The sequence below is a fragment of the Misgurnus anguillicaudatus genome, unplaced genomic scaffold (genome assembly GCF_027580225.2).
Source record: "Misgurnus anguillicaudatus unplaced genomic scaffold, ASM2758022v2 HiC_scaffold_28, whole genome shotgun sequence".
In the NCBI taxonomy this organism is placed as follows: Eukaryota; Metazoa; Chordata; class Actinopteri; order Cypriniformes; family Cobitidae; genus Misgurnus; species Misgurnus anguillicaudatus.
Window position 1 is genome coordinate 2,151,065 of NW_027395278.1, and position 18,730 is coordinate 2,169,794.

The 18,730-nt window shown below is 37.1% G+C and overlaps 1 protein-coding gene across 1 annotated transcript in view; it reads right to left on the minus strand.

Annotated features, from left to right (window-relative positions):
- LOC141362539 (unconventional myosin-VI-like) overlaps nucleotides 1–18,730 on the minus strand; it is an 84,948-nt gene that overhangs the window by 15,983 nt on the left and 50,235 nt on the right. The window contains exons 25-27 of the mRNA XM_073864772.1: nucleotides 15,975–16,183; nucleotides 11,952–12,030; nucleotides 6,875–7,035 (exon numbers count right to left, since the gene is read on the minus strand). Of these exons, the coding sequence (XP_073720873.1) occupies nucleotides 6,875–7,035; nucleotides 11,952–12,030; nucleotides 15,975–16,183 (449 nt within the window). The remainder of the gene's footprint in view (nucleotides 1–6,874; nucleotides 7,036–11,951; nucleotides 12,031–15,974; nucleotides 16,184–18,730) is intronic.

Consider the following 18,730-nt stretch of genomic DNA (forward strand, 5'->3'; position numbering starts at 1 on the left):
CAGAAAATAAACACATACTAGATTATCAATGAATTAAATGTTTTAACATATACCTCTAACGAAAATTGCTGTGTGATGAAGTGAAACTAAAGGGTTAATAAACACAAACTTAAGCAGATTTGTAGAAAGTCTGGCGAACGATGATAGATGGCACGAAGATTGTAAAAACTGATTATTTCCAACTATTAATTACATTATCTTAAAGGAGTGTAACTACTGTAGCATGTAAATAATGCACATAAATAACGTGAGCAAGAGCGCTCAACAATTATATCGAATCAACAGGCACGTGCAACTTAGCTAGCAGGTTGCTCAAACAACAAAATCACCAGCTTACTTTAAATTTGCAAGAACTATGGACTAATACAATACCAGGCTTAAATAAACCCAAAACATAAATCCACTTACAGTTCTCACGGACACACGTTTATCAACTATCCCTCAGACAGTTGACGGACCATTTCGGCCGTATGGCGCGCGTGCACGCTCGCCGTGTGAAGCGCGTCCGTGCTATTCTCCAAGATGTTTTATCAGCTGGCTACTAGTTATCCTCCAGACAGTGACGGCCACTTCTTTCTCTCATTTGGCCGTGTGGCGCGCGTGCCCGCTCGCGGTGTGAAGCGCATCCGCGCTATTCTAGTTTTTTTTGGGGGGACGAGCTAGTTAAGGCGGTAGGGTTTCCTAGCTTAGGCGGCCTGCCCGAACTGCAAAGTGCTGCGGGAAACCCTGTTAGTTAAGGTGACTATTGGGTTTAAAATCCAGTATACCAAATAATACTAAACCAACTGAGCCACTGTTGTTCTACTCAAACGTAAACATGCAAATAGTGTCAATACTTTAAAGAGACACTCCACTTTTTTGGAAAATATGCTCATTTTCCAGCTCCCCTAGAGTTAAACATTTGATTTGTACCATTTTGGAATCCATTCAGCTGATCTCTGGGTCTGGCGCTAGCACTTTAAGCATAGCGTAGCACGATCCATTGAATCTGATTAGACCATTAGCATCGCGCTCAAAAATAACCAAAGAGTTTGGATATTTTTCCTATTTAAAACTTGACTCTTCTGTAGTTACATCGTGTGCGAAGACCGACGGAAAATTAAAAGTTGGGATTTTCTAGGCCGATATGGCTAGGAACGGTAGTCTCATTCTGGCGTAATAATCAAGGACTTTGCTGCCGTAACATGGCTGCAGGAGGCGCAATGAAATTACGCAGTGCCCGAAAATAGTCCCAAGCTATTAAAAAAGGCTCTTTGGTCATTTTTGAGCATGATTCTAATGGGCTAATTGGATTCAATAGATTATGCAAAGCTATGCTAAAAGTGATACCCGGAGAACCGGAGATCAGCTGAATGGACTCCAAAACGGTAAAAATCAAATGTTTAACTCTAGGGGAGCTGGAAAATGAGCTATTTTCAAAAAAGTGGAGTGTCCCTTCAAGTACACCTAAAAAATTGGTCCAATAAAAGGTCCAATATTTATCCAGCATGGGTTAAAAACAACCCAGCATGCATGTGGCCACGGTGCATGTGGGTTAATCTGTTGAGTCAGTGTCAATACCAAGTCCAGGTACCTGTAGAGCTGGATGTGGACTTGGTCTTGACTCTGACTCAACACTCGATCTCTGGTCTTGGTCTTGACTCGACTACAACCCTGATCAATACTGATGTACATACAGTATGAGCCTCCCTTAAAAATTCCCTTTGGGAACCACACTGATAAACACATCACAAGAAAACACTAAAGTGAGTACCATCATGAATTGAAATGTTCATGCTGAGAGGTAGCGATTTTCACAAGCAGGTGCAGGATGTGAAGCTTGTTCGTAAAACATGACATGCATAAATCCAACATACATTCTGAAGCAACATAAGTGAATGGAAATTAGGCTGTTGAGCTGTTGGAAATGAGATTGAAATGGACCATCGTCTGTAAAAGAGACACAAAATGTTCCTGTTTTTGATGCTCCTGTTATGTGAAGATAAACAATTTACAACTAGATTTTTACATATTCTGAAGAAACCCTAAGTGTTTCTTGATGTTGCGCATCTTGCAGCCACAATGCTACAAAGGTCTGGGTGGTTTTTATGCAATTGTGACTCTGCCTGTCACAGTGAAAACCCAGCTAAAGTAATTTTTTATGATTTGCTGTTTTCTACATAAAATCATCCTGAAGAACATTCTGTAAACCTTGATATATTTAATACTGATTGAATATCTCCACATTAAAGATTGAAATGAAAGTGAAATCAATAATTGAAATCAAACTTTGATGCTCCTGAACTCATAAATAGATTATGAGACTTTAGTCTGGATTTCACAGGCAGAGTCAAAGCTATGAACATATTTGAAATGTATAGCAGATTTCTATGCGGTCTCTAAGCGGTTGGTTACTTACTATAACCCATCATTTCCAAGTCTTTATGATACATTCTAGTCCCTAGATATGGCTCAGATCCCTCCATCAAAGTTTAATGGATTTTTATGCCGGTTTTATCTTCCACCAGGTGAAAATTGTTCAGATTGCTTAGAAAATAGCACAACTTTTCAAGCAACCCAATTTGAAGCCCCACTTATATCTGTACTACAAACAGCACTGCAAAAAAATGCATGAAGTTAAAACAATTTGGTTTTGCAAGTCAATTCAAGCTACTATTTTAAAGAGCCCTTATTAGATCTCTAAAAACGTTATTTTGTGTATTTGGTGTAATACAATGTGTTCACATGGTTCAAAAACACATTGGCTGTTTCTCAATATGCGTTCTTGTCTGTACTTGTGTTCTTGTGGACTTGTAAAACGTCCTCATTCACGACCCAAGTACTGTTTCAATTCCAAGATGCATCAAGGCAAGTTCACATAAGATCCCCGGATGTGTTCTTGATCCGCGCATTTTATCGAGGATGCATCAGGAGGTGACTTGTGTGGACTTATGACATAATTATACTGTTTTCATTCAATTTTAGGTGATTTGGTTTCCAAATCCAATCAAATATAATTTTATAAATTTTAATTATTATTATTATTATTTTTATTGTTGAATGATTGATTTTGTTTGTTAAACACATGAAGGAAACTTGGAAAAACACTGAACTGAAAAATATTCATGACGTTGTTATAAAACTATTTGACAGAGTATGAACACTTAAAGGGGCCATGGCATGAAAATCTGACTATTTCCATGTTTAAATGATATGATTGGGTCTCCAGTGCTTCTGTCAACCTAGAAAATGTGAAAACTATTAACCCAGTAACTTAGCTTTGGTAAACCATTCTCTACAAGCACATGAAAAAATAGGTCATTGAAATTTGTCTCTCCTTATGATGTCATAAGGAGCTCTTATTATAATAATATCGCCCCTTAAAGGCGCTCTAAGCGAATCTGTGCTACGTCACTTTTTGTTAATGTTTGAACTGTTTTCAAACAAACGGAGCGTAGCTCACTCCCCCCCCCTCTCCCTTCCGTGCTTTCATGAACGCGGCCAACCCCCAAATCCTTCTTGTCGTTTATTGGCTGGAACACTTTGTTATGTTTCGTGGTGCTAGGTTTGGCCACTGTGTTGTTATTGCCGTTTGTGGAGCCTGGGCTTTCTACAGAGATAGCGTTTTTTACAGTTTGATCAGCGGTCAGGTAGCAAGCAGATAGTGAGGAGATGTTTGCTGTATGTAACAAAAAATGTTTTATGGTCTAAAACGCATGAATTCGCTTAGAGCACCTTTAATCTGCACTATCCAATCACAGCACTGCCATTTAGTGCAGAGAAAAAGAGAGAGAGAAAATAATTCACAGCACAATTGAGTTTCAATTGCAACAAACCGCTCATTTGCATTTTAAAGGACACACCCAAAACGGCATATTTTTGCACACACCTACAAAGTGGCAATTTTAACATAAAATAATAAATTATTTATATGGTATTTTGAGCTAAAACTTTACATATGTGATCTGGGGACACCAAAGATTTATTTGACATCTTAAAAAAGTCTTGTGCCATGGCCCCTTTAATGACATTTTAATGACAAATTATATGTGTACCACTGTAGTTGAGGTCAAGAAAAATATTCATGACACTGTTATAAAACAATATGACAAATGTTATTAACACTTAATGACATTTTAATGACAAATTCAATTTGTATCACTGGTAAAAACTGGTCAGTTATGTTGTCTTGCTAATGTCAAGTTGTCATGACAAGTTATGATGTATTGGTTAATGTCAAGTTGTTATAACAAAGACATCTCAAACAATGTCATCTTTGCATTAAAAATGACATAATAAAACGAATGAGACTTAATGACAGTTATCATAAACGTGCATAAAATCTCCTTCGTGTTCATGGCACGTGTCATGTCATGATTATGAAGGTGTCATGTCAGTCTTATGAACACCCCTTCAAGTAAAGTGTTACCGTAAATTCTTTAAATATGAAAACATAGACTACTTACAGGCTGTGAGTCACAAGCGGACGTAATTATGATAATGACCGTTGTGTCCACGTCAACAGGCCGAGGAAGTAAACTGTTGCCTACAATCCGTGTGTTTGTTGTAGTCCAAGAAGAGAGATTTAAGTTCGAGACGATAACACGCGTCATCGTTTACTTTGGGATTTGTACCTTTTGCATATCGTTAACATGTACTAATATCAACATGATCTCATAAAGTTCCGTGGGATAGTAACGGAATTTTATGCTCATTTTTCCGTGGCATTCTCACGGATCTCCGCATATTTCCGTGGCCCTGCCATGGACTTTCTTTTCCGTGGCATTCTCACGGATTACTCAACTGCTTTTTCAAACCATTGTCGCTTCGGTTTAGGGTTAGATTTGGTGTTTGCGTTAATATGTCACTTTAAGTATTGGTTTATACTATTTTTTCTGATGTATTCTTTTATATTTTCTAAACTTTTATCAATTGTCGCCTGGCGTTGGGGTTAGAGTTGGGTTTGGGTAGGGATGTCATTTTATGTAAATCTAACCCTAAACCGAAGAAATCATTGTGGATTTTCGCAAGACTGGACAGCTAAATCACTATCCACTCTTCATTGGTAACGAGGTGGTGGAGAGGGTTTCTAGTTTTAAATTTTTAGGTGTGATTGTGACTAAGGATCTGTCGTGGGCGAAAACCGTTGCCTCTGTCACAGCGAAGGCCCAACAGCGGCTCTTCTTCCTCAGAAAATTAAGGTGGGCAAAACTGCCCCGGGAACTCATGGTTAACTTCTGCCATTGTGCAGTGGAGAGTGTGCTGACCTATGGGTTTCTAGTGTGGTTTGCATCCTGCACCAGCGCAGAGAAGGAGGCCTTACACAGAGTGGTGAGAGCTGCAGGAAAGATCATTGGGGTCACTTTCCCAGACATTTCAGCTGTGTATACCTCCCGCTGCATGAATCGAGTGAAGAAAATCCTCCAGGACTACTTACATCCAGCACACCACCTTTTTCAACCACTGCCTTCCGGGAGAAGGTACAGATCCATATGGGCCAAAACCAGTAGGCTGGCCAAAAGTCTTTACCCCCATGCAGTCAGGCTGCTCAATGGACAGTCTATCCACCCTCCACCTATCGGCATCACTTTGTGATGAGGTCTAAATACCTATGATCTGGACTCTGCATTAGATTTATTTATCTTTTGGATTTATTAATTATTGCACCAAGCACTTTATTGGACATAGCACTTTAAGGGTTTCTAGGGGTACTTAGGGTACGTGTAGATTAAGTTGCATGTTGGTTTTTAAAAGGGGGGATGTGATGGAGGGAATGGGTGAACAACTTGAAGCATGTGTCTGTCTGTTTTTGCTCCATCGATATTTCGTTGTTTTTGTAACAATGACAAAATAAATAAACTGAAGTGACAATGGTAAGAAAATAGGACAAAACAGTTGAGTAACCAATCCATGAGAATGCCACGGAAAAGAAAGTCCGTGGCAGGGCCACGGAAATATGCGGAGATCCGTGAGAATGCCACGGAAAAATGAGCAAAAAATTCTGTGACTATGCCACGGAAATTCGTGAAATCAGGTTGACTAATACACACTTATACCCCAAAGGAAATGTTGATTTGACAAAAATGCTACATATTGTTTACAGTGAGGATGAGTTATGGATCAAGTTCAAAACTAGTGGCTTTTGAAATAATGAGCAATAGTTAAAGTGTTGGTGGCCTTACCAAACACCACTAATAGGATTAAAATGGATTAACGCGTGTATAAGAAACATAATTAAACTTTCAAAGCAGTGTTTGGAAATGCTAGGCCTTTCTATTCATGAAGAATGTATTCATGTACAAAGTATTTGGGTTAATATCAAAACTAAGAATTAGACTATTGTGGTTTCTTGTAGTTACTGTAAATAATCTTCAATCTAGATTGAGGAAAGATTAGGGTGGCAGGACGTGACTGTTGGTAAGAGGGGTTAAAGTAAATCAAGCATAAAGGGAACAGTTTGGATGACCAAATAACACCTATTCAGCATGTGTGATAACAGCAAAATGGTTTTATTACCCCATATATTATTTAAGAACGGGCCGCACTTTTTCCTTCCCTTCCATTAACAGAATGAAATACGACAACAGAGCGCTGCGCCACAGGTTTCCAGTGTTCCTCTGTCTACCTGCTTTCGTAAACACCCAACTTGCCTGCGGTAAAAATTATTCATGCCATTTATATAACGCTGAGCTTCCTGTGTGGCACAACCTCGCTCTTTGTTTGCCGCTCTAAAGCCTCTCCGAGACCATAAAGGCTCTTTTCAGATGGAAATAAATATCTGTGATTTATGTGCCTTCTATGAATGGTGACCAAGGCACAGACCAGCATGTGCTTCCTTTGTTCGACTTCACCAGGTGACGCCTTATGATGTGCTGGCTTTATTTGGTGTGTATACCTGCGCAGGCTGGGGTCCATTTGGGCTTCGTCCTGGATGAGCTCAGCCTCGTTCTGAGCGATTCTCATGGCCAGTTCTCTGTCTCTCCTCTCCTGCTCCAGTATGGTCTGTATCTGAGTCTCCTCCTCCCGCTCCAAAGCCAGCTGCAAATCCAGTTCCGCCTGGACCAAACAAACATACCCAAAAATCAATAACGCGCGCGCACACACAGACCGGAACAACAATATTGCCTGCCACCTGTGACATCATTTAGGTGCAAAAATGGGGTGCAGGACTGTGACAAAATCAACAGATGTGTTCCTGCAGCGGAACTGGCAGTAATGGATATTGGGCCAAGACATAGTTCACAAAGGGCTTATAGTTGACATAACAGTCGTGAATCATTATTTGACACTTGCTATTGCTAGTAAGAGGCAGGTGACTCTTACTTATAAAGCATTTGATTGCCAAACTTTGGATGTGTCCTGAGTGTGTCTCAAACATACAGATGGTCTCCAAGCTAACCGACGTGGGATAAAAGCAACAAAATGTTTGATTTCAGTTTATATGCATGGACACATGGCGATGCTGCTTAGGGCAGGCTAAAGACTTTCCTCAATCTCTCTATCCAGTAGCATCTAAAGGGAAAGAGATCACAGAGCTGCCCTGCATCTACAGCAGACACCAGGAGCACCTTCACTCAAAGGATATTAAGCCATTATGCTCCTGCTGTGCGCTGAGATCTGATTAGGCATATAATCGAGGTTATACCACAGCCCGCCAGCCTGGGATTCTACGTCTAGACTGTGTAAATGAAAAACAGAAAGAAAGAAAGAAAACAAATTAAACGGACCACAGCATGGGCCAACAAGACTGGCCCAGAGTCCAGCACAGTAGTCGAAGAAAAGCGTGACAGAGGAGAAAAGCTTTGATGGACATTTTCATTCATGAAACGCTTTGACAGAAAGAAGAATGAGGCAGGACGCTGCCAAAGCAGCTGATGCTGAATACATACATATGGTTTAAAAAACACGGGTCATGATAAATCTTGGCCATGAATCAAACTGCAGGAGGAAAACAGAGTGATATATTACGGCCAAAAATAAATGATAACGGTGTGAGTGATACCAGTCTTGGAGTGAATTGCAAGACTTTGATATATACAAAAAACACAATTATTTAAGAACCAAGCTCTGCTGAAACCCAAGCAAGCCAAGGGAGAATAAAATGGACATAACTGTCAATACAGCAAGAGATAAATCTTATATAGAATAGAATGAAACGGAAAAGAACAGAACAAATGGAAAAGAATAAAGCAATTACAATAGAACATAGAATACGATGCAAGAATTTGACTTTTCAGAGTAGAATAAAATAATGCATTTAAAAAAATAAAGGTTCCTATTAGAGTCTTTGTTGGAAAATTTAACATCCATTTTCTATGTAGTAAAGGTAAAGGTTATACTGGCAACAGTATTTCACAAGTTCGCATTAACGTGGTATCAATAGGGAATAAGATAAAGCATATTTTGTGTGCTGTCCGAGGGGAGGGTTCCAAGCTCAGAATTTTAGCCCGAACCCAGAGTACTTCCCCCACTTTAACTGGGATAGATGTAATAGCTGAGAGTGAAGCGATGGGGTGGTGGAGGGATGCTGCAAAAACTGTCACAGGACAGCAACCCATTCTCACCAAAAAGCGTACAAATGACACGCAGTGTGATTATTGTGCAATAGATACACCAAATTCCGCTTTTGCCTGCATATGATACGCCAGTCCTTCCCATTCACTTATATGGCGAATCGTTTCGTGCCGTTTTATTTATTGTTTTCTCGCTTGTTTTCTGTTTTTTTTTACCATTTTCACTTGGGTTTAGGGTTAGAACAACTATTTGTTATATAAAAATGACATCCTACCCCAAACCCCAACTCTAACCCCAACTCCAAGCGACCATGGCTTAAATTGACAGGAAAATGTTTTTTAGACAAAAACATAGAGAAACCTGTATATTAAATAACCTGCTTAAACAAATCTGAAATCTAACCCTAAACCCAAGCGAAAATGGTTTAAAAAACAGAAAACAAATGAGAAAACAATAAATAAAACGACACGAAACGATTCGCCATATAAGTGAATGGGAAGGACTGGCGTATCATATGCAAGCAAAATCGGAATTTGGCACGATAATCACACTGCGTTGCATTAAGTACGCATCTTGGTGAGCATGGGTAGAGGACAGAGGTGAGGGACAGACACCTTGCAACACATTCATGCTGATTGGTTGGATTACATGACCATGCCCTCCCGAACTTAGTTAAATAAACTTCATTAAAAAAATAAATTAATTAAGTTATTTTAACAACCTTCGACTGTGCTCGAGACTTAAATTAAATTAAATAAATATTAATTTGTAAGTGATTTTTTTCAGTCACTGGCGACAATGGAAATTTACATATTTGATTATAAAATATGCATGCTCAAACATCTAATGTGCATGTTCTGTGCACAGCAGTAGCCTTTAACATAATTTGTTGTGTTGATGTCATGAGATGCTGCGCTTGAAAGCTTAACATAGTTATTTCCCGCTCACATTACAAGCGACACACAACGACAAAGCGAACAATCCTATTGATTTTAACTCTTTCGCTGCCATTGGCGAGTTATCTCGTCAATTAAGAAAAAACATTTTCCTGTCAATGACGCTTCCCCGGTGAGTTTTTATGGTAATTCCCCTATAAACCACTAGGGGATGCTCTTATCCAATTTTTAAAAACTAAAGCATCAACTACTTCTACAACATTGTAAACACAGTGCATGTTTTGCTCATAATTCTGAATCTGATCTCTAACAACATAGTGGAGCAGCTAAGTGAATCGTTCAGTTTATGATACAAGCGTGAAAATTGGCATGCGCAGTCTACATTGGTCACTTGACAAGAAAATTGTCAGAGCCTCTTGAAATTTCAAAATGGCGGCCGTTTTTCAAGATGGCGACACATTAGTGTTATTACTGTGTTACTGTTATACATTACTGTGTGTGTACGTCACAAATTTAAGTTCATCCTAACATTTTCTGAATTTAAGTTCATATGGTACTTAAAAAATTATCTCTTGCCTGTTTTTGCCTCATAACAGCCAGTGGCTCCTCATTTATTTGTTTTGTCTGGAGCCCTGTAAAAAGCTCTTTAGGGAACCAAATTTGGTCCGTCTATGCTGTTTGCTGTGTTTTAGCACCTTTATTTTTAAGTGTGTACACCAGAGAAAACAGTATGAACCAACTAAACAGAATAGAACAAAGCAAACAGAACAGAATCGAGGAAACAGAATAGAACAGGCACAGGAAAGTTAGTAGGGATGGGCATTTTCCAGTAATTTACTATTCGAATATTTAAGCTCATAAAGAACGAATATTCGAATATTCGTTTATTTAAATTATGTTAATTAAGACATGCGTCTTTTGTATTTTTCATTTTGTCATAATTTCACAGAAGGCTTATAATTAGGAAATATCCACAACAAGCTTAACTTATATTCTGTATGTATATGTATGTATGTATTTTTAAGTTGAAAAAATTGTAAATTGTATATATATATTTTAAATTCTTCTCAAAAAATATCCTACAGAAAAAAAGGCGTTAAAACCCCATGCGGAGCGAAGTCTGAGTCAGTCAAACCCTTAGTTTCAAGTCGGTCGTTAGTATAATTTCATTACTGTTGGATCTTACATACATTATATTATACCAAATATTATACATTAACCCCAAATCTAAGCGAAGTTTGAGGACTTGCGAAGTTTAAAGTTTGAGGACTTGACAAAGTAGGCTATCATCATTTAAACCCTTAAACAGACTCCAAATAAGAGCCCGGAGCAAACGAAAAAACGCATCTACATAACTGACTGCTCAGTCAACATTTAAATATCTTATCAGTTTAGTTTGACATGTATTTGTGAATAAAGAAACCATCTTTACCCTACCTGCTTCGGTGAAAGCCCGTTCTTCTGACTAGATACAATAATGCCGGTGCTGCGGAGAAAACTCTTCCTCGTGTTGCACGTGATGATGGTTATCGGATAAAAACAACAGACGGATTGAACAAGATTGAATATCTGTATTTAACATTATTTTACAAATAACGTAAACTGGCTCGATAGATTATTGTTGACTGTGCAAAGTTACTAACGTTAGCTTAATTTAACACGATTTCACAAAGACGGAGCTTTGCTTTTAAACAGCCATGTGCAGTTCTCCGGTTCATTTTTGAAAGAGCACCGCATATTATAAATGTTCTCCGTTTCATTTCGTTCTCCGTGTCTGTCTCGTTATTAACAAAATAAAGTAGACTTTATAACAGAAAGCTTACAAATCTCTCATGATGTGTTGATGCGGGCGGCGGAGAAGCACGTTTAATAACACGTGAGCCCTCACTGAGCCAGTTGCCAAATATGTCGCAGCGCGGCCAAACCCGGAGATAAAAGAAAAAAACTTAAATTCGTCTGCAATCTGCATTGCCAAACAATCAGAAATATACGAATTAATGTTCATGTATATCTTACATTTAAGTCTGTAAAAGAGTATAGATGAAGTGAAAAAGCATTAAATAAGGTGGCACATTAAAAACAAACAAACATTCGAATAGCATTTTTTAAATTCGAATTATTATTGCCGATCGAATATTCGAATATTCGAATATCCGTGCCCATCCCTAGAAGTTAGTCTCACATAAGCCAAAGCATGCAACAGCTTTCAGATAGCACAGGCACAAAGCACCACTGCAGGGCAATTCATCTAGAAGGAACAGCACAGGGGAAGTCAGTCAGCCAGGCCCCGCACACAGACACCATTGGGGAAGAAGGGGACGTAAGGCTTTCACTCAGCAGGCACGGCATAATCCAGCCCCAGGAGGTGAGCAGGTACTGATGAATAAACCCACAGCCCACTGTGGCAGTTCAATACAGCACATGATTATGCCTGCAGAACAGCCGGTCCTGGCCGGTTCTGAACATGCCAGCGTGAGACGGAGTGGGCATTTGGTTTGCCCAAGGAGTCGGCGGAGGAGAGGGATCAATACACAGAGGGAGTGTGCATAAATGTACACACACCTGCATGACTCGTTCTTCCTCTTCTCTTTTCTTTCTCTCCTCCTCCTCCTGTTTTCTCTTCTGCTCCATCTCGGCTTTCCTGATGGGAGAGAGATCGAGGGCGGACTGTTAATGAGTTACCGGAGCATGCGGGGAATTATTCCTCATGATCAATGACCCACACGAATGGACTTGAAAACACACCCACAGGTGGATTCTCGACTGTCACAAAGAGAAACGTGGATTGCATCTAGTCTTTTTGGTTTACGCAACAGCTAAAAGTTCATTCGACAGCTAGTGAAAATTGAAAAGGTTGCTCTTGGCATTGATGGCGAGCGTTGTTAGAATGTGTACATACATTTAAATCAAAAGGAAATGGTAAACACAATCTGTCACATTTGTGGAACTTTTCTAGTTATTCATAGACTGCTTACAAAAATTGTATGCTCAAACTTTCTGCCTATAGTCTAGTTCTTCAAAAGCACAAATGAAACAGATTGTTATATTTAAATTTTCTAAAAATTACATAAAATGCATATATATATATGTGTATATATATATATATATATATATATATATATATATATATATATATATATATATATATATATATATATATATATATATATATATATATATATATATATATATATATATATATATATATATATATATATATATATATATATATATATATGTTTCGTTTTTTTTAATGGTCTGACTAAACTAATCTCTTGAACAAATGCTTTGTCAAAAATAACAAATGTTTTGTTTTCCTAGGTAATCTATGTGTTGTTTTTTGCTTGTTATATAAATAAACTACGTTTAAAGAACTTTGTTGTTATTTATTCTTAGCGGAATAAATAAAGTTATGTGCGGACCACGACAGCCGCTTTATGTTTATGTTGTTACTGCTGAAACCGTCTATATATATTTTATTTATTTATTTGTTTATTTATAAAAAAAATTCTGATATTAGACATTCTGAAAAATATATATATATATATATATATATATATATATGTGTTTGTAACAGAAAATAGTGGTATGTTTATTTATTTATTTCTAATATTATACAAATACAGTAGCACGAAAATAGCATTAAATATGGATGTTTTGGGCACGCTATATAAAATTATTTGTTGGGTTTTTTGATCTGAAGCTTGACAAACACATTCTAGGCACATCTGAGACTTATATTACATCTTGTAAAAAGGGGCATAATAGGTCCCCTTTAATGAGAAAATGAGGCTGTGCTAGTTATGTTGTTAATTTTGCAATGTCCATGAGATTCTAAATGTTTGTCTTAGTATTAGGCACCATATTACTGTTATGTAAAATTATTATTTTATTAAATAAACTATGTTTAAATAACTTTGTTGTTATTTATTCTTAGCGAAGTTTACCAGAAGTTATGTGCGGACTACAACAGCCGCTTGTTTATGTTGTTACTGCTGAAATCGTCTATATATATTTTATTTATTTATTTGTTTATTTATTTATTTATTCTGATATTAGACATTCTGGAAAAAAAAAATATATATATATATACATATGAAGAGTTTGGTTCCAAAACGCAATAAATCCATTTTGACAAATTTCGGTAAAAACGTGTTTTCTATACCAAGAAAGTGACAAGATGAAAACCACTATTTTCTGTTACAAACTTTCACATAGCATATTTAGGTTATAAAAACATAAAAAATTCAAATCCATAACTTGATTTTCAAAGATTTATTATAAAAACAGATTATTTTTTCCACAAAATGCAATAAATCCATGACAAGTTTTTATTCAAAATGCTATAAATCTATTGAATCAATAGCCTATATAAATGTGCATTCATCTTTGCCATGTTATATTCATTTAGTTGACTAGTTGTACACACTAATTAAAAATATAAACATTTAATGTCATTAATTAAAACACTTACTTTGTCATATTAAGAACACTGTCATTGCTGCGGTTATACTTGACGTCGTCGCTTAACGTTTTTTACAGCGATCAGCTGTAAAATGTTTTGGTCCTGCTCGATTTTCGTTGACTTTGAGTAAAATAATGTAAAGTTTTCATAAGATCCTCTGGGGTCAATGTGTTAGCATGAGAAACTTGATGCTGTCGGGAGATAAGCACCAGTCTCCCGAGTGCTTCGCGTAAATTATTAGATGTTGATGGCTTACAGTTCTTTCCCGTCACAGAAAACCATCACAGGTTTATCAATGTAATTAAAGTATTATTTTGTTTTTATTTGTTTGGTAATCACGAAGTACATAGTAGATGAGGAAAACTAGGATTCCCCGTACTCACGCCGCCATGTTTGTTTACATTGCGTAAATGGTGCGCTGCCTGTAATCTGTGGAGTGGATTTATAGCATTCTGTAGAAAAGGGGGAGTGGCGTTTATTGTATTTTGGGAAAAAAGGGAGAAAAGATGACAGAATAACACGGCGGATATTGGATTTTGCGTAAAATTAAGAATTTACTTTTTAATACTGACCTGATATAATACTGATTCTGGCAGTAACTCTTTTTTTTTCAAAAATGGCGTTTATTGCGTTTTGGAACCAAACTCTTCATATATATATATATATATATATATATATATATATATATATATATATATATATATATATATATATATATATATATATATATATATATATATAAATTCTGTTTGTAACAGAAAATAGTGGTTTTCATCTTGTCACTTTCTTGGTATAGAAAACACGTTTTTACCGAAATTTGTCAAAATGGTATTGCGTTTTGGAACCAAACTCTTCATATATATAATAAATAAATGGTAACACTTTATTTCGATAGTCCACTTTAGACATTTTACTAATTATAAGTAACTTTGCAACTACATATCAACTACCAATCTTTAGAGAATTAGTAGACTGTCTGCTTAATATCTGCTTGCATTTTATTGTGATGATATCTCAACAGACATTCAACTGACTATAAGTATCTTTGCAGGTGCATGTCAACTTATTTCACTAACCCAACCCTTACAGTCTACTAATACTCTAGTGACAGTTAGTTGAGGTATAGTTGCAAATTATTGAAAGTAAGTTGACATGTAGTTGCAAAGTAATTTATAGTTAGTAGAATGTCTAAAGTGGACTATCAAAATAAAGTGTAAATAAATAAATAAACAAATAAATATATATATATATATTTATATATTTCTGATATTATACAAATACAGTAGCAAGAAAATAACACTAAATATGGGTTTTTTGGGCATGCTATATAAAATTATTTGTTGGCCATTTTGATCTGAAGCTTGACAAACACATTCTAGCCACATCTGAGACTTATATTACATCTTGTAAAAAGGGGCATAATAGATCCCCTTTAATGAGAAAATGAGCCTGTGCTAATTACGTTGTTGATCTTGCAATGTCCATGGGATTCTAAATGTTTGTCTTATTATTAGGCACAATATTACTGTTATGTAAAATTATTATTATTACAACAACATAAAAGAGGTATTCCCTCAGCAACACAGATCGAATTCCAGTATGTGCTTGCCGTGTCACAATTTAATCCTGTTTACATTAAATAAAGTTTTCACATGCTGCTATAACAATCCTGTTTACACTAAATAAAGTTTTCACATGCTGCAATAACAACAACTTGAAGCCTAGCTCTGAAGAATGAAACGATCCAGAATAGTGACATCTCATTGACAATTAAATCCTAAATGTCCTAATCCTCATCCAAAACTGCCACTTCTTAACCAAGATAGTTTGATTCAGACCTTTTTGTTGCTGTGCTGATATATTTTTTGACAAGAACATAAACACAGAAAAATCAACATGGCCTGATTTGTAAAATGATGACAGATGCTCTCCATGACAGCAGGCTCTGGAGAATACATAAGAGAGAGGAGGTCAAGCCGAACCCTCCAGTGATATATTCATCTTTCTGCCAATCCCCTCCCGCACCCTTTTTCTCTGCTCTTGTTCTTCTTTTTCGAATGCTATGGGACGCTGACCTAATGTACGGTTCATCCTATTGGAAAATTCATGATGTGACTCACATGCGGCGTTCCTGCTCCTCCTGTTGGCGTAACTGCTCCTCTTCATCGTGTCTCTTCCTCTCTTTCTCCATCTCCTCCTGGATGCGCTTGAGTCTCTCGGTCTCCTCCTGCTCCTGCTTCTTTACCTGCATAGAGGAGAGGAGCTGCTCCGAGCGCTTCACAAGGCCTTCGTATTCTTGCTCGATCTCCTTGCGGCTCATCACCGTGGACTGGGGGATGCAAAAGGGAAAAATACAGATAATGAAAATTTGACTTTGTAGAACTTCATAGTGATCCATAGCATTAAACTCATAGCATTAATCCCAGACAGGGATTTTGTTGAATTAGGAAATATAACTACCGGTAGTTTTAACAAACATGCCTTACTAAAAAAACATTACTGGCGTGCATTTTGAGGAAACACAAAGGGCACTGATGTATTTTAAGATATGTCAGTTTGGACAGCTCTTATGTTTATTTTAGTCTAGGACTTGTCCAATCCCTGTCCGGGAAACCGCCCCTTAATCCTTAAAATAATCCCATGATTTACTCACCCTCAAGCATTTCGAGATACACATGCCCCTCATCTTTCAGGAAGTTACCGGAAGCTAGTTATTATAGTTTCTAAAGTTTAAAGGGGATATCTCACAAGACTTTTTTAAGATGTCAAATAAATCTTTGGTGTCCCCAGAGTATGTATGTAAAGTTTTAGCTCAAAAAAAAAAATATCATTTATTAAAATTGCCACTTTGTTGGTGTGAGCAAAAATGTGCGCTTTGGGTGTGTCCTTTAAAATGGAAATAAGCTAATCTCTGCACTAAATGGCAGGGCTGTGGTTGGATAGTGCAGATTAAGGGGCGGTATTATTCCCTTCTGACATCACGGGGGCAGCCAAATTTCAATGATCTATTTTTTCACATGGTTGCAGAAAATGGTTTACCAAAAATAAGTTACTGGGTTTTTCTTTTTCACGTTTTCTAGGTTGATAGAAGCACTGGGGACCCAATTATAGCACTTAAAGGCGAAGTACACGATGTTTGAAAAACGCTTTGGAAAAGGAGACGGGCCGACTACCAAAACACACTTATAGCCAATCAGCAGTAAGGAGCGTTTCTACTAACCGACATCCTTGCCGGGTTGCGTATGTGTGGGGTGGGTCTATCAACAGAAGGTCCAGATTCTATTGGGGTAGGGGCATGTTTGTTTCGGTGATTTCAAATATCAACATTGGCTTTCAAACATCGTGGACTCCGCCTTTAAAGTATTAGTCCATTTTCTTAAAAAAAATCCAGATAATTAACTCACCACCATGTCATCCAAAATGTTGATGTCTTTCTTTGTTCAGTCGAGAAGAAATTATGTTTTTTGAGTAAAACATTCCTGGATTTTAATGGACTTTAATGGACCCCAACACTTAACAGTTTTAATGCAGTTTAAAATTGCAGTTTCAATGCAGCTTCAAAGGACTCTAAACGATCCCAAACGTGGCATAAGGGTCTTATCTAGCGAAACGATTGTCATTTTTGGCAAGAAAAATAAAAAATATGCACTTTTAATCAACAACAACTCTTCTTCCTCCGGCTGTGTGACACGCCAGCACGACCTCACGTAATTGCATAATGCCGTGTTAAGGTCACGTGTTACATATATGAAACGCACGTTTGTGGACCATTTTAAACAATAAACTGACACAACTGATCATTCGACATACAACAACGTCGGAACGGTCCTCTTTCTCCACACTTGTAAACATTGGGGCGTAGTTTCGATACGTCATAAATGACCTCTTGACGTGATGACGCATTACGTGAGGTTGCGCTGGCGCGTCACAGGACCAGGGGAAGACGAGAAGTTGTGGTTTAAAAGTGCATATTTTTATTTTTATTGCCAAAAATGACAATCGTTTCGTTGGATAAGACCCTTATGCCTTGTTTGGGATCATTTAGAGTCCTTTGAAACGGCAATTTTAAACTGCATTAAAACTGTTAGGTATTGGGGTCCATTAACGTCCATTAAAATGAAAAAATACTGGAATGTTTTCCTCAAAAAACATAATTTCTTCTCGACTGAACAAAGAAAGACATCAAGATTTTGGATGACATGGTGGTGAGTAAATTATCTGGATTTTTTTAAGAAAATGGACTAATCCTTTAAACATGGAAAAAGGCAGATATTCGTGATATGTCCCCTTTAAAATATGCATATTTTTCTCACAAAATCACATCAATTACCTGCAGAAAACCCTTATTAACCCCTTGGAGCCATATGGATTACTTCTGTGAAGGATGAATGCATTTTTGGGGGCTTTAAAGTCAGAGGTTGTTCCCTGATCCCTGTTTTCTACCGTTATAAGCTTTAGCTTGGAAAAGCAAGGACATTTACTAAAATAACTTCAAATGTGTTCGTCTGAAAGACACTGGGCATGTCCATCTCGGATTGCTTGAGGGTGAGTAAATCATGGGGTAATTTTAATATTTGGCTGGAGTATTGCTTTAAGACTCCTATGTGTAAATGTTTTCTGTTATAATTGACTAATCGTTTTGTGTCTAAAAGAAGTAACCATAACAAGTGGCCATAACTATGAATTTGTGTTGTACATTATGAAATGTAATTTTTGGGATTTTAAACAGAAGTGAACAGTAGTAAAGTATGTTTACTCTACTGAAGTACATTTTTCCAGTATCTGTACTTTTCTTTTGATATTAAAATACTTTTTTCTTACAGTACTACTGCAAGATATATTTGTTTGAACCCTCTAATAAAACAAGATTGACTTA